We start from the raw sequence: 13,439 nt of genomic DNA, 5'->3' as shown, positions 1-13,439 counted from the left end.
CAGGAGACCTTCCACATGTAGAGAGGGAAGACAGCCGGGCTTTGTGGTAAATGGCTGTAATCCCAAAACTGGAGAGGCTGAGGCAGGAGGGCTTGCAGCAAATTTGAGGCCAGCCTGGGCCACAGAGCAAGACCTTGTCTTAGAAAACTTAAAAAATAAATAAATAAATAAAATAAAGAGGACAATGACACTGATAATCTTGACCAATGTAGGGATAGGCTACTGCCTGTGTTTGTCTCTTAGTTTTTAGCAGAAAGTTAAAAATGTAAACAATTAAAAAAAATAAAATTGAAAAAAGCTTACAAAATAAAGATATAAGGAATGTATTTTTTTACAACTGTTTAAAGTGTTTGTATCTTAGGCTGTTATGCAAGTTTAAAAATTTAAATTTTATAAAGTTACAATAAACTAAGAATAATTTATTACTGAATAAAGAAAATAACTTTTTATGAATTTGGTATGGCCTAACTGTACAGTGTTTATAAATTCCACAGCAATGCATGGTAACATCCTAGGCCTTCACATTTACTCACCACTCACTCAGAGTAACTTCTAGTCCTACAAGCTCCATTCACATTAGGTTCCCTATACAGGTATATAATTTTAAAATATTTCATATTTTATGTTCACTGTATCTTTTCTATTCGATACATTTAGATACATAAATACTACTGTGGGAGGTTTGTAGTCTAGGAGCAACAGGGTATAGCAGATAGCCTAAACGTGTAGTAGGCTACACCATCTAGGTTTGTGTAAGAACTGTACAATGGTCAAACAGTGATGAAGCTTTCTAATGATGTAGTTCTCAAAATGTGAGACTGTACACTGAACCTCCGCCCACACCCAAAACCAAGGATGCACATATTTATTTGCATAATTTAAAAAGTGAAATGTCACTCTTACTAGATTTAACTAGAATAGAAATGTTTTGCTACTTAGATCTAGACACTTCCATTTCAGAAGAAATAGCTTGACTTCAGCAAGAAAACCAGAAGTTTCTGGAAAATCTTTCATTGTACCTGTAAGGGTACTAATTCCAATAACTCATTTGAGTAATATCTTGTTACATTAGTTCTAATCATCTATATCTTCAGAGACCTGAATTCTATTTAAAAAAAAATATGATACTTTCATCACAGTGTATACATCCTAACAGAGAAAGAATAATGTTTTTGAAACAATTTCTATAGCAGAAACCCTTGTAATTTAAATGGATATAAAAAATAAAAATGCTATCTAATATTTGAGACTTAGCAGCACCTTTTTATTGTGCTGTACTTGATATAATTGTTCCTGACTGAAGTATAACAGCACAGAAGTCACATAATATATACAGGAAAGGCTAAAAATGTACTAACTATGTAATAGCAATCTAAGGGATTCTAGAAAAATAAAATCTCGTGGTAATTCAATCTAACAATTCTCAATAGGTGAACAAAATGGAATAGGTGAAAACACTTTAAGACTATCAAAGCAATATTTAGCACAAGGTTAAAAAATAAAGAATACTTATTAAAAAAACTTCTCATTTCCAAAGTTTCTACATGATGCTGCAGACTTTAAGAAACTAGCTATTGGGGCTGGGGATTTAGATCAGTGGTTCTGTCGCCTGCCTCGTAAGCACAAGGGCCCAAGTTCAATCCCCCATACCCCCTGCAAAAAAGAAAGTAGCTATTTAATGGAGTGTGATACAGAAAATCCTTGATCTTAAAAATCAATAATTTGAAAAAAAACTGTCATTCTATTTTATTGAGTTTTTTTATAAAATGGTTTGAAATGATGAAAATATAGAATTATAGGAAACTAAGAAAAGGAATGATCATATTTTTAAATACTACCTTAAAACAGAGAAGTCCAAACAAATGAAAGTGAAGTTAGACATAGGAAAAGCTAAGGGAAGCTGCTAGCAGTAAATGCCTACATCAAATAAGTAGAATTATCTCAACTAAACAACCTACTGCTATAGCTCAAGGAACTAGAAAAACAAGAACAAAATTCACATTGGCATAGGAAAAGACTTTATGAGCAAATCCTCAGTAGCACGGGAACTAGCAGAAGGAATCAACAACTGGGATCTCATCTTATTAAAAAGCTTCTGCACTGCAAAAGAAATCACCAACAGAACTAAGAGACAACCTACAATGTCGGAAAAAATTTTTACCAGCTGCTCCTCAAAGGACTCTTATCTAGAATATATAAAGAACTCAAAACAATCAGCCCCCCCACCAAATATGAAGACCCAATTCAAAAATAGGCATCTGAAATGAATAGACATTTCTCAGACAAAGAAGTAAAAACAGCAAGTAAACATATGAAAAAATGTTCCACATCACTGGTCATTGGAGAGATGCAGATGAAAACAACACTGAGATTCCATCTCACCCCACAAAGAACGGCTGCTATCAAGAAATCAAACAATAACAAATGTTGGCGGGGTTCTGGGGAGAAAGGAACCCTTCTCTATTGTTGGTGGGAGTGCAGACTGGTGCAACCACTATGGAAATCAATATGGAGATACCTCAAAGAGCCTGGACTGGAGGTTCCATTTGACCCAGCCATCCCTCTGCTGGGTATCTTCGCAAAAGAATTAAAACACCACAGTGATATATGCTCACCCATGTTTATATTGGCATGGTTTGTGATAGCTAAAACATGGAAACAGCCCATTTGCCCATTAGTTGGAGACTGGATAAAGAAGATGTGGTTTTTCTATAAAATGGAATACTACTCAGCCATAAAGAATGAGAAATTAGATTCATTCATAGGAAAATGGATATATATTGAGCATATACTCCTAAGTGCAATAAATAAGTCACACATGTATAAATACCGAATAGTTTCTCTGGTGTGAATAAACTGTAATAGTACATAAGATCCTAATGAGATAATTGACAATGTGAAATAGGAAGAAAAGGGCTAAAGGTGTAGGGAAAGTGGGAAGGGCAGGGGAAAGGTAATAAGGGAAAAGAAAAAATATGAGAAAATGAAAAAATGGAAATAAAGTGTTTGTAAATGGGGAGGGGAGGAGGGGGTGAAGGGAGGGCAGGGACAAGGGGAAAAATGAGAACCAAGACCTATCATGTAAAGGTACAAAAATCCCAATGATGAATGGAACTATACTGTATTTCTAAAATGTACCACTAAACTCAATGAGAGAGAGAGAAAAAAAAAATCCAAACTCAAGCTGGGTGTGGTAGTTAATGCCTGTACTCCCAGCACTTAGAAGGCTGAGACAGGAGGATCACTGCAAATTCAAGGCTAGCCTAAGCTACAAAATGAGTTCATTGCCATCCTGAATTGCATAGTGTGACCCTGTCTCAAACAACAACAACCAAAGCAAGAAGGCCAACTCAAAATTAGTAGGAAAGAAATAATGAAGATCAGAGTAGAAATAAATGAAGACCAAAAAAAAAAAAAAAAAAAACCCTAAAGATTAATGAAATGAAAATCTAGTTCTTTGAAAAATAACCAGAATAGATCTTTATTTAGACTAAGAAAAGGAAAGAGAAGACTAATAAAAAAAAAAAGATGAGAAAGGAAACATTACAACTGATAAAAGAGAAATACAAAAGAACACTAGAAATTATTTTTTTCCCATTCAGTTTATTGGTACATTTAAAGCAAACAATACAGTTACATTCGTCATTGGGATCTTGTACCTTTACATGATATGTCTTGGTTCTTGTTTTTTCCCATAACCCTGCCCTCCCTTCACCCACTTCACCCTTCCCTGTTTACAAAGACTTTGTTTCCATTTTTTCCTTTTTCTTTATTTTCTTTCCCCCACTTCCCACTTCCCCTTTAGCCATTTTCTTCCTATTTCACACTCTCAATTATACCATTTGAAGCTTATTTACACTTTTAGTTTTTCACAACAGAGAAACTATTCGGTATTTACTCAAGTGTGTTCTATTTATTTCACTTAAGAGTATAGCCTCAATGAGCATCCATTTAGCTATAAATGTCTCTAGTTTCTCATTTTTTATGGCTGAGTAGTACTCCATTTTATAAAAAACCACATCTTTATCCAGTCTCCAGCTATGAGCATTTGGGTTGTTCCAAGTCTTAGCTATTATGAACTGTGCCACTAAAAACATGGGTGCACATATATCATTGTGGTATGAGTCTTTTAATTCTTTTTGAAAGATACCCAACAGAGGGATAGCAGGGTCAAATGGAACCTCTAATCCTAGTTCTTTGAAGCATCTCCATATTGATTTCCACAGTGGTTGCACCAGTCTTCACTCCCACCAAGAATGGAGAAGCGTTCCTTTCTCTCCACAACCCTACCAGAATTTGTTAATTGTTTGATTTCTTGACAGCAGCCATTCTTTGTGGGGTGAGGTGGAATCTGTGTCGTTTTCAACTGCATCTCTTGAATGACCAGTGATGTTGAACACTTTTTCATATATTTATTTGCTGCTTTTTCTTCTTTGAGAAATATCTGTTCATTTCAGATGAAATGACTGAAATGAACTGGGTCTTTGCATTTGGGGGTTTCTGATTTTTTTTTGAGTTCTTTATATATTCTAGATAGTAGTAATTTATCTGAGGAGTAGCTGGTAAAATTTTTTTCCTACATTGTAGGTTGTCTCTTAGCTTTGCTGGTGATTTTTCTTGCACTACAAAAACTTTTTAATACGAGATCCCAGTTTGTTGATTCTTTGTGCAAGTTCTTGTGATGCTGAAGATTTGTTCATAGTCTTCTCCTGTGCCCATGTCTTTAACACCATTTATTAAAGAGGCTATTTTTCCTCCAGTGAGGATGGTTGGTTCCTTTGACAAAAGACCACTAGAATTCTTATGAACAACCATATACCAACCATAATCTAGAAAAAACAGAAAATTTGTAGACACATACACTTAGCAAGACTGAAAAGGCCAATAACAAGTAATAAAATTGAATAAAAAATATAAAATCTCTAGGGGCCAGGGATTTAGCTCAGTGGTGTTGTACCTGGCTCACAAGCACAAGGTCCTGAGTTTGATCCCTGGTATGGGGTCGGGGGAGCAGGTAGCTTAAATATATATATATATGATAAAGATGTCCACTTTTACCACTTTTATTTAACATAGTTCTTAAAAGTCTCAGCCAGAGCAATCAGACAAAAGAAAGAAATAAAGGACATCCAAATTGGAAAAGAAGAAGTTAAATTGTGACATGGTCTCAAATACAGGAATTCCCCAAATCTACCAAAAAACTAAAATAGGGCCAGGGATTTAGCTCAGAGGTGCTGCTGCCTGCCTCTCAAGTGCAAGGTCCTGAGTTCAATCTCCGGTACCATACACACACACACACACACACACACAAACCAAAACAAACAAAAACTATTACAATAAATGAATTCATCAAAGTTGCAGGCCAAAAATCAACATACAAAAATCAGCAGCACTGTTATATGCCAATAGTGAATGATTTGAAGTACAGATGAAGAAAGCAATTCCATTTACAACAGCTACAAATAAAATAACTAAAAATAAATTTATCCAAAAAGGTGAAAGATGCCAAAAATGGAAATTATAAAATGTTGATAAAGCCATGGAAGAAGACACTAAAAAGTAAAAAGACATTATGTGTTCATGAATTGGAAGAAACACTGTTAAAATGTCCATACTATCTAAGTAATCCACAGATTCAATACAGAGCTAGAAAAAAATTTCTAAGGTTTATATGCAATTACACACACAAACACACAGAACACACACCCATAAATAACCAAAATAGCCAATGCCATCTTGAGCAAAAAGAAAGAAAGAAAGAAAGAAAGAAAGAAAGAGAAAGAAAGAAAGAAAGAAAGAAAGAAAGAAAGAAAGAAAGAAAGAAAGAAAACAGCATTACACTCCCTTAACTTCAAGACATACTACAAAGCTGAAGTTACCAAACAGCATGGTATTAGCATAAAAATAGACACACAGATCAGCCAAAAGAACAGAGAGCCCAGAGCCAACTGATTTCTGACAAAAGTGCAAAGAACACACACTGGAGAATGCATAGTTTTTTCAATAAATAGTGCTGGGAAAACTGGATGGCCATATGCAGAAAAATGAAACTAGATCTGTCACAAGTTACAAAAGAGTGATCTGTACTCACATGTTCATCACAGCACTACTCACTATGGCCAAGAAAATGGAAACAAGTGCCTACCAACTGATGAATGGGTAAAGAAAATATGATTCACACACAATAAAGTACTATTCAGCTATAAAAATGAATGAAATCTTGTCATTTGTGACAACATGGATGGAACTAGGGATAATTATATTAAGTGAAATAAGCAATGGAAATGCAAGCGCTGCATGATCTCAAGATCACTGATTTCAGAGAAGTTGAGAGTACAGTGGTGGTTACCAGAGGCAGAAGAGAGCAGCAGTGGGGAATATGGATAGGGAAATGTTGAGCAATGGATATTTGAGTTACACTCAGATAAGTACAGTAGGATGACTATAGATAACAGTATGCTGTACATTTCAAAAAGCTAGAAGCAAAGATCTTGAAAGTTTGATCATAAAACAATGTCTAATAAATGTTTGAGGAGATAAATACATTTAACCTCATCTAATATTATTTACTATATACATATATACTTCAAAACATCACATGATATCCCTTCATATAAAAATTATTTTTTATAGATCAGTTAAAATCCATTTAATTTAAAAATTAAATAAAAAATGAAAAAGCCCTTGAAAGACATATGAGATGAGACAAACTGCAAATTGAGTAACTTGTAAATTTCAATGAAGATATTTAATAAGGGTTCAGAGATAAGAGCTGAAAAAACAGTCATCTCTCATCAACTCACTGTGGAGAACAATTCCTTCATCTGTAAAACACAAACAGTAATTCTCAGCCTGCCAAATATATAATTTTTATTTCTATGTGGTAAGAAGGTAATTGAAAATAATGTCACTCACTGAAAAAAACAAAAATTCCCAAACCCCAAACTCTAAGTAACAGCATCAGATATGATGCACACTTGAATTCTAATCTAAGCTCTATTTAGTAGATGTGTGACCTGAACAAGTTTCTCAATCCCTTTACATCTGTTTTTCATGTGTAAAATGAGGATAATAATAGTTTCTAGGGTTTTATTACATGAGATTTAAGATGCCCGACACATAGCAAGCACTCACTAAATAATGCTGATGGCGACGATGTGATGATATAACACTAGTTCTAAAATTCTGAGTATTATGGAGGCATGAGATATTAAAAATGTATCTTAGCACACATTCAATGATTTCAGAAGGATGTCACTCTCAGTAATCTATAGATTACTCAAGCTAGTCCTAATTATTGAAATTCACATTTTCTTTTCATTACATGTCTTCTGGATATGACAGCAAACCGTAAGACTAATACTGCAACTTATACATACAGAACAACATGGAAGTGAAGATCATGGACGCCTGGAGCCAACTCATCCGAGTTCAAATATCATCTTTTTTATTTACTAGCTGTACAATCTTGGGCAAGACTACTTAACCCTTCTGTGCCTTAGATTCTGTATTTAGGTAATAGGTATGATAATAGCATTTCACCTGTAAGGTTTTTATAAAGATTAATAACATAATGTGTATACAGCATCCAATATATGTCAAAAAGTGTTAGCCATACTCATCACCTATTGCTTAGAATCATTCTACAGGAAAAAAAAAAAATTCAAGTCTGACCACTTAGGGCTTGACTCTGCACAAAGAATGTAACTAATTTTCAAAGTAGTAAGTAGTGCTCAGGTATCCACAAACTCTCTAGTAATAATAAGATTCTTAAATTGGCTAGATATCTTGTCTTAGTATGATTAAGATAAAAAGTAAATTTCTGTTTGTTTTTTGTTAGTTTTTTGAGACAGGGTCTTGCTATGTAGTTCAGGCTGGCCTTGAACTTACTATGTAGCCCAGGCTGGCCTCAAACTTCTGAGATCCTCCTATCTCAACCTCCCAAGTGCTAGGATCAAAGGTGTGTATCATCATGCCTGGTGAGCAAAGTAAATTTTGTATTAAATCTTTCTGATTGTCATAGATGCAAAATTAGAGAAAGCCAAATGCATTATTAAAATCCATTCTAATATGACTTTCTCTGTTTTAAGCAAGTTCACTTCCTACCTTTCATCTGTATTACGAAGGGATGGAAGCCGAAAGCTTGTGTTTCTGTCAAGCTTTGACTGGCTTTTGGTCCTCTTGATGGAGCCTTTCAGGCGCTTGCTGAAGAATCCCTAGAAAGAAAATACAGAAGGTAAAGGAAGAGAGAACCAACAGGGGACCTTTCCCTTCTACACTAAATTTGCCCAAAAAAGGGCACGGGTTAGATCTTTGTAATGAAGACCTGAAATAGAATCCAGTATTGATTTTTAAACTTCATAAGCTGTTGCTTAAAATTACTTGACAATGTGATGAAATTTTTTTTTCTTCTGTGATAATTTAACTTTTTGATAGCACTAATTTTTATGTCTTAAAGGACATAGTTATAGTAGGAAATCTTCTAGTTTTACTAATATATTTTTTAAAAACAGCATAGACAAATACTGTCCTATTTCTGAAGATGGCATTAGCAATTTCAATAGAAATGGTAGCCAATGATTTCCTAAAGTAAGGGAAAAGAAGTAAAGAGAATGGCATGTACAAAGACCATAAAATCAGAAGGTGGTACTTGGTGTACTGGGGGATAAGACAGATACTAATAATGAGAAAAGAAGAAGTTTTATCATAAGCTCTCCAAAGAGTTTACTAAGTAATACAAAGTAATGTGTTGGTAGTCTCAAAAAAGGTATTTTAAAAAGTACAATATTACTTAGAGACAGCCATGGGCCTGGTCTAATTTCAGTGTCATCAGGGGAGTCCTCTAAGGCAAAGTCTTTATTTACTATTTTCTATGACTCAGTCAGACTGAGTCACCATATTTTCTCATTAGACTAAATTATAGAATTCTAGTAGGATTGTTAAAGTTGGTTAAAAAATAATTAGTGTAAGTGGAGACTTAGTCCAGGGTCCTGACCAATTATCATATATAAATACATTTCTAAGAAAAATATAGTTAAGCAGTTGTCTGAAAATGTCATAATTAATGTTCACCTATCTAATACTTCACCTTTTTATGGTATTTATTTGATTTATACTTAAGATTTCAAAGCACTTATTTAATAAAATGTATTTAATGTCTATGTATATGTAATTATGCCAGAAGTTATAAAGGAATCAAAGATGAAACAAACACAAATTCTGCCTTAGAGATGCTTGTAACTGAACATAAGAATTTTAAAATTAATACTGAAGAATCTCTGATCACAAGGATGTGACCGATAACAGCCTCCAAAAAATAATACGAAACCATTTCAAAAAACAAACAAGAAAAGAATATCCAAAGACTGTGGCACAACTATAAAAGGTATAACATATACCTAACAGAAATACCAGAAAGAGAAGAAAGGAACAGAAGAAATATCTAGAATGATAATGAATGGACTTTTTTCCAAATTAATGTCAGACAACAAACCAAAGATCCAGAGAATGTCATGCTTAATAAATGTCAAAACAAACAAACAAACAAAAACCACTATACTCATGCATATTTTAAAGTAGAGAAAAATCAAATATTAAAAAAAAAAATCCTAAATTAGAACCAAGACCTGGCATGTAAAGGTACAAGATCCGAGTAATGAATGTAACAGTACTGTCCACCTAGAATATACCAAAAAATTAAATTTTTAAAAAATCCTGAAAGAAGCCACAGGCTGGGAAAAACCACTTTATGTATAGAAGAATGAAGGTAAGAATTATACCTGATTTTGTAGAAACCTTGGAAGCAAGAGAAAGAGAGAAGTAAAATATTTGAAGTGGTAAGAGTAAAAAGCCAAAAGCCAAAAGCCAAAAGCCAAAAACAAAACAAAAAAACAAAAAAAAAAAACCCAAAAAACACCACCCCAGAATTCTGCACCTTGTAAAATCACCCCTCAAAAGTGAAGAAGAAAGATGATTTCAAACAAGAACTGAGAGACTTTGCTACCAACAGATCTGCTTGGCAAGAATGTTAAAAGAAGTTCTTAGAAGGAAAAGGACAAAAGTCAGAAACTTGGATCCATATAGAAAAGAAGATATTGAAGGAAGCGAAGGAAAAAGAAAACCTTTTATTTTTCTTATTCTTAATTGATTTGAAAGATAACAATGTTCAAAATAATAATAGTAACAATGTATTCAATTATGAATGCTTTTGTATATATCACATACACATTTATAAGTAAGTAAAGTGAATTAAGACCAATTATACAAGGGATGGAAGGGAGAAATTAAGATTATTTTGTTATAAGGTTCTCACAATACCTGTAAAGAGGTATAATATTTCTTGAAAGTGGACTTGGATTAGTTGTAAGCATATATAGCACACTCTAACCCATCCATGAAAAAAAGTAAAGCAGTAATATAACTGATATGCTAGGAAGAAAGAAAAATGGGATCAAGCAAAATGCCCAGTTAAAACTATGAAAATCAGAAAAGAAGTGAAGGACAAAAACAGAGCACAACAAGGGCAATAAATAGAAAACAGTAAAAAATATGGTAGATAGTGATCTATGTCAATAATCACTTTGAATGTCAACAGTCTAAATGTACCGATCAAAGGATATTGTCAGAGTGGATCAAAAAACAAGAACCAACCATATGCTGTCTAAAAGAAGCGAAAGTTAAGTATAGACACACATAGATTAAAAGGTATACCTGGCTAACAGCAACCAAAAGAAAATATGAGTAGCTATATTAATTTCAGAGAAAGGAGAGGTGAAAACAAGGAAAATTTAAAGGATTAAAAAGGGCATTGTGTAATGATAAAAATGATAAAAAGGTCAAGTCTCCAAAAAGACATGACAATATTTAGAATGTGTATCTAACATTAGAACATCAAGGAAATATGAGGCAAAAACTAGTAAAGAGATGCACCTTTGGGGCTGAAGACTTTGATACCTGTAATGGTTTATATTTAGATGTCCTCCCCAAAGCCTCATGTGCTCATAAGGTGGTGGGCTTTGGGGAGTGACTGGACTATAGGTGTATGATACTGGATGATGGGTGTGTGATGAGGAATTAGTCCACTTATTGGGTGCGGATGATGCATTTACTGAAGAGGGAAGATTCACCCTGGGTGTGAGAAGCACCAACCAATAGGCTTGTAGCTTGGATGGAACAAAATGGGAAAGAAGGAAAACTTGCTGCCTTCTGATTGTCATGTCGTGCCTCTCTGCCAACTCACCTTGCCTTGGATCCAGCTGACTATAGACTGAAACCTCTACAAACTGTGAACTGAAATAAACCTTTCATCCTTTAACTTGTGGGTGTTGGGTATTTTGTTCCATCAATGAGTAAATAACTAAGACAATAACCCCTCTGTTGGAAATGAGCAAACTGAGCACGTAGAAAACCAGTAAACTCATAGCTGAACTGAACTGCGCCATCAATCAACTAGGTATAATTGATATCTCTAGGCTATTTCATCCTACAACAGCAAAATACCTGTACATGTTCTTCTGAAGGTCACAGGGAATATTCAAAAGATAGACCCAATTCTAGGTCATAAAACATATTTAAATGTAAAAGAACAGAAATAATATGCTATCTGCTTTCAGATCACAGTTGAACTAAACTATTAATCAGTAACAGAAATAGGACTAGAAAATACATGGAGAACAAATGACACAATTCTAAATGACATATGGGTCAAAGAAGAAATAGAAATTTAAAAGACACTGTTAACTATATGAAAATAAACCCATCACACCTAAAATGGTAGGATGCAGTGAAAACAGTGTTAAGGAAGGAACTTATAGTATAGTGTTGAATATATGCATTAGACAAGAAGAAAGACCTAAAATCAATAATCTAAGTTTTCACCTTAGGAAACTAGATAAAGAAGGAAAAATTAAAAGCAAAGGAAGCACAAGAAAAGACATAAAATTTAAAGCAGAAATCAGCAAAACAAAACAGAATTTTCTCAACTGAGAAAAATCAAACAAAAAGCTGCTTCCTTGAAATGAGCAACCAAATCAATAAGCCTGTATCTAGGCTAAGAAAAAGAGAACATGAATTACCTTATCAGAAATTAAAGAGGAGACATCACTACAGATTCCCATGAACTTTAAGATGATAATAAAGCAAAACAAAACAACTCTCCCCAAAGAATCAATAACTAATTACCTTTACAAATAAAAAGCATCAGGTTCAGATGATCAACCAGTGAATTCTACCAAATATTTAAGGAAGAAATGACACCAATTCCTTAACATTTCTTTCACAAGACAGAAGCACAGAGAAGACTTTTAAACTCAGTTCTAGTTTCACAAAAATGAATAGACAAATGATAACAAACTGAGTGGAAGATACAATGAGTTCCCACAGCCTCTCTTCCCCATGTATTGCCACTTCTGTTATCAACATCCCTACTGTATGGTTTGTTTCCAGATGTTCCCCGAAAGCCTCATGTAGTAGGCTATTTTGGAAGTGGCTGAATCTAGAATGTGTGATTGATTCATGGTGGGGATGGGCACGAGGGCACTAGAATTAAGGGCATGAGGGCCACCTGGCCTAGGCTAAATAAGATGAAAGGGGCAAGAAAGACGCTGTTAAGGTCTCTTGTTGCTTTGCTACTATCTGTCCACCATGGACTGTTGCAGCTCTTCCACCCTGCCTTGGAGACAGCCAATTATGGACTGAAACCTCTACAAAGTATAAGCTAAATAAACCTTTCATCCTTTAACTTTGGGTGTTGGATACCTTGTCTCAGCAACAGGAGAAAAGTAACTAACAAACCTTCCAAAGATGGTCATTTGTTCCAACCACTGAATGTGAATCGGCACTGACATTATTATCCAAACTTGACTGTTTGATCGAACCTAATGGTTCTGGACAAATGCAGGATGATATTCACATTTACAATTGTGTGAAAATACAATTACAGTATGATGTAGAGTATGTTCACTGTCCAAACTATCCTCTGTGCTCCACCTATTTATCCCTTAGCAGCCCAATTCCTAGCAACCACTGACCTTTTTTTTTTTTACTGACTTCATGGTTTTACTTTTTCCAGAATATCAGACAGCTGGAATCATGTGGTAGGTAGACTTTAGGCTGGACTGACTTCTTCTACTTAGTAATATGGATGCACTTAAGTTTCCTCTAGGTCTCTTCTCTTCCCCTCTCCTCCTGCTTTTTGTTTTGTTTTGCTTTTTCTTTTCACTTTTAGTGGTTTCTACTAAGATGTCCTCAGTCGTGGAGATTGTTTCCTCAGCTGTGTCCTTTCTCTTAATAAGCTCATCAAAGACATTCCTTAACTGTGTTACATGGTTTTCATCTCTAGTATTCCTTTTTTGGTATGTATGTATGTATGTATGTATGTATGTATGTATGTATGTATGTGTGTGTCCCAGGGATCAAACTCGGGACCTTGCTTGTGAAGC

General features: G+C 34.5%; 1 protein-coding gene across 7 annotated transcripts in view; it reads right to left on the bottom strand.

Annotated features, from left to right (window-relative positions):
- The window catches only part of Rasal2 (RAS protein activator like 2), a 299,612-nt gene that overhangs the window by 51,570 nt on the left and 234,603 nt on the right, over window positions 1–13,439 (bottom strand). For all 7 annotated transcript variants that reach the window (XM_010630221.1, XM_010630215.3, XM_010630216.3 and 4 more), the window contains one exon: window positions 8,107–8,216. In XM_010630221.1, the coding sequence (XP_010628523.1) occupies window positions 8,107–8,216 (110 nt within the window). The remainder of the gene's footprint in view (window positions 1–8,106; window positions 8,217–13,439) is intronic.

The sequence above is a fragment of the Fukomys damarensis genome, unplaced genomic scaffold (assembly GCF_012274545.1).
Source record: "Fukomys damarensis isolate Sample0158 unplaced genomic scaffold, DMR_v1.0_HiC HiC_scaffold_11, whole genome shotgun sequence".
Classification (NCBI taxonomy): domain Eukaryota; kingdom Metazoa; phylum Chordata; class Mammalia; order Rodentia; family Bathyergidae; genus Fukomys; species Fukomys damarensis.
The sequence above is the reverse complement of the archived record's forward strand: the minus strand, read 5'-3'. Positions and strand labels throughout refer to the sequence as shown.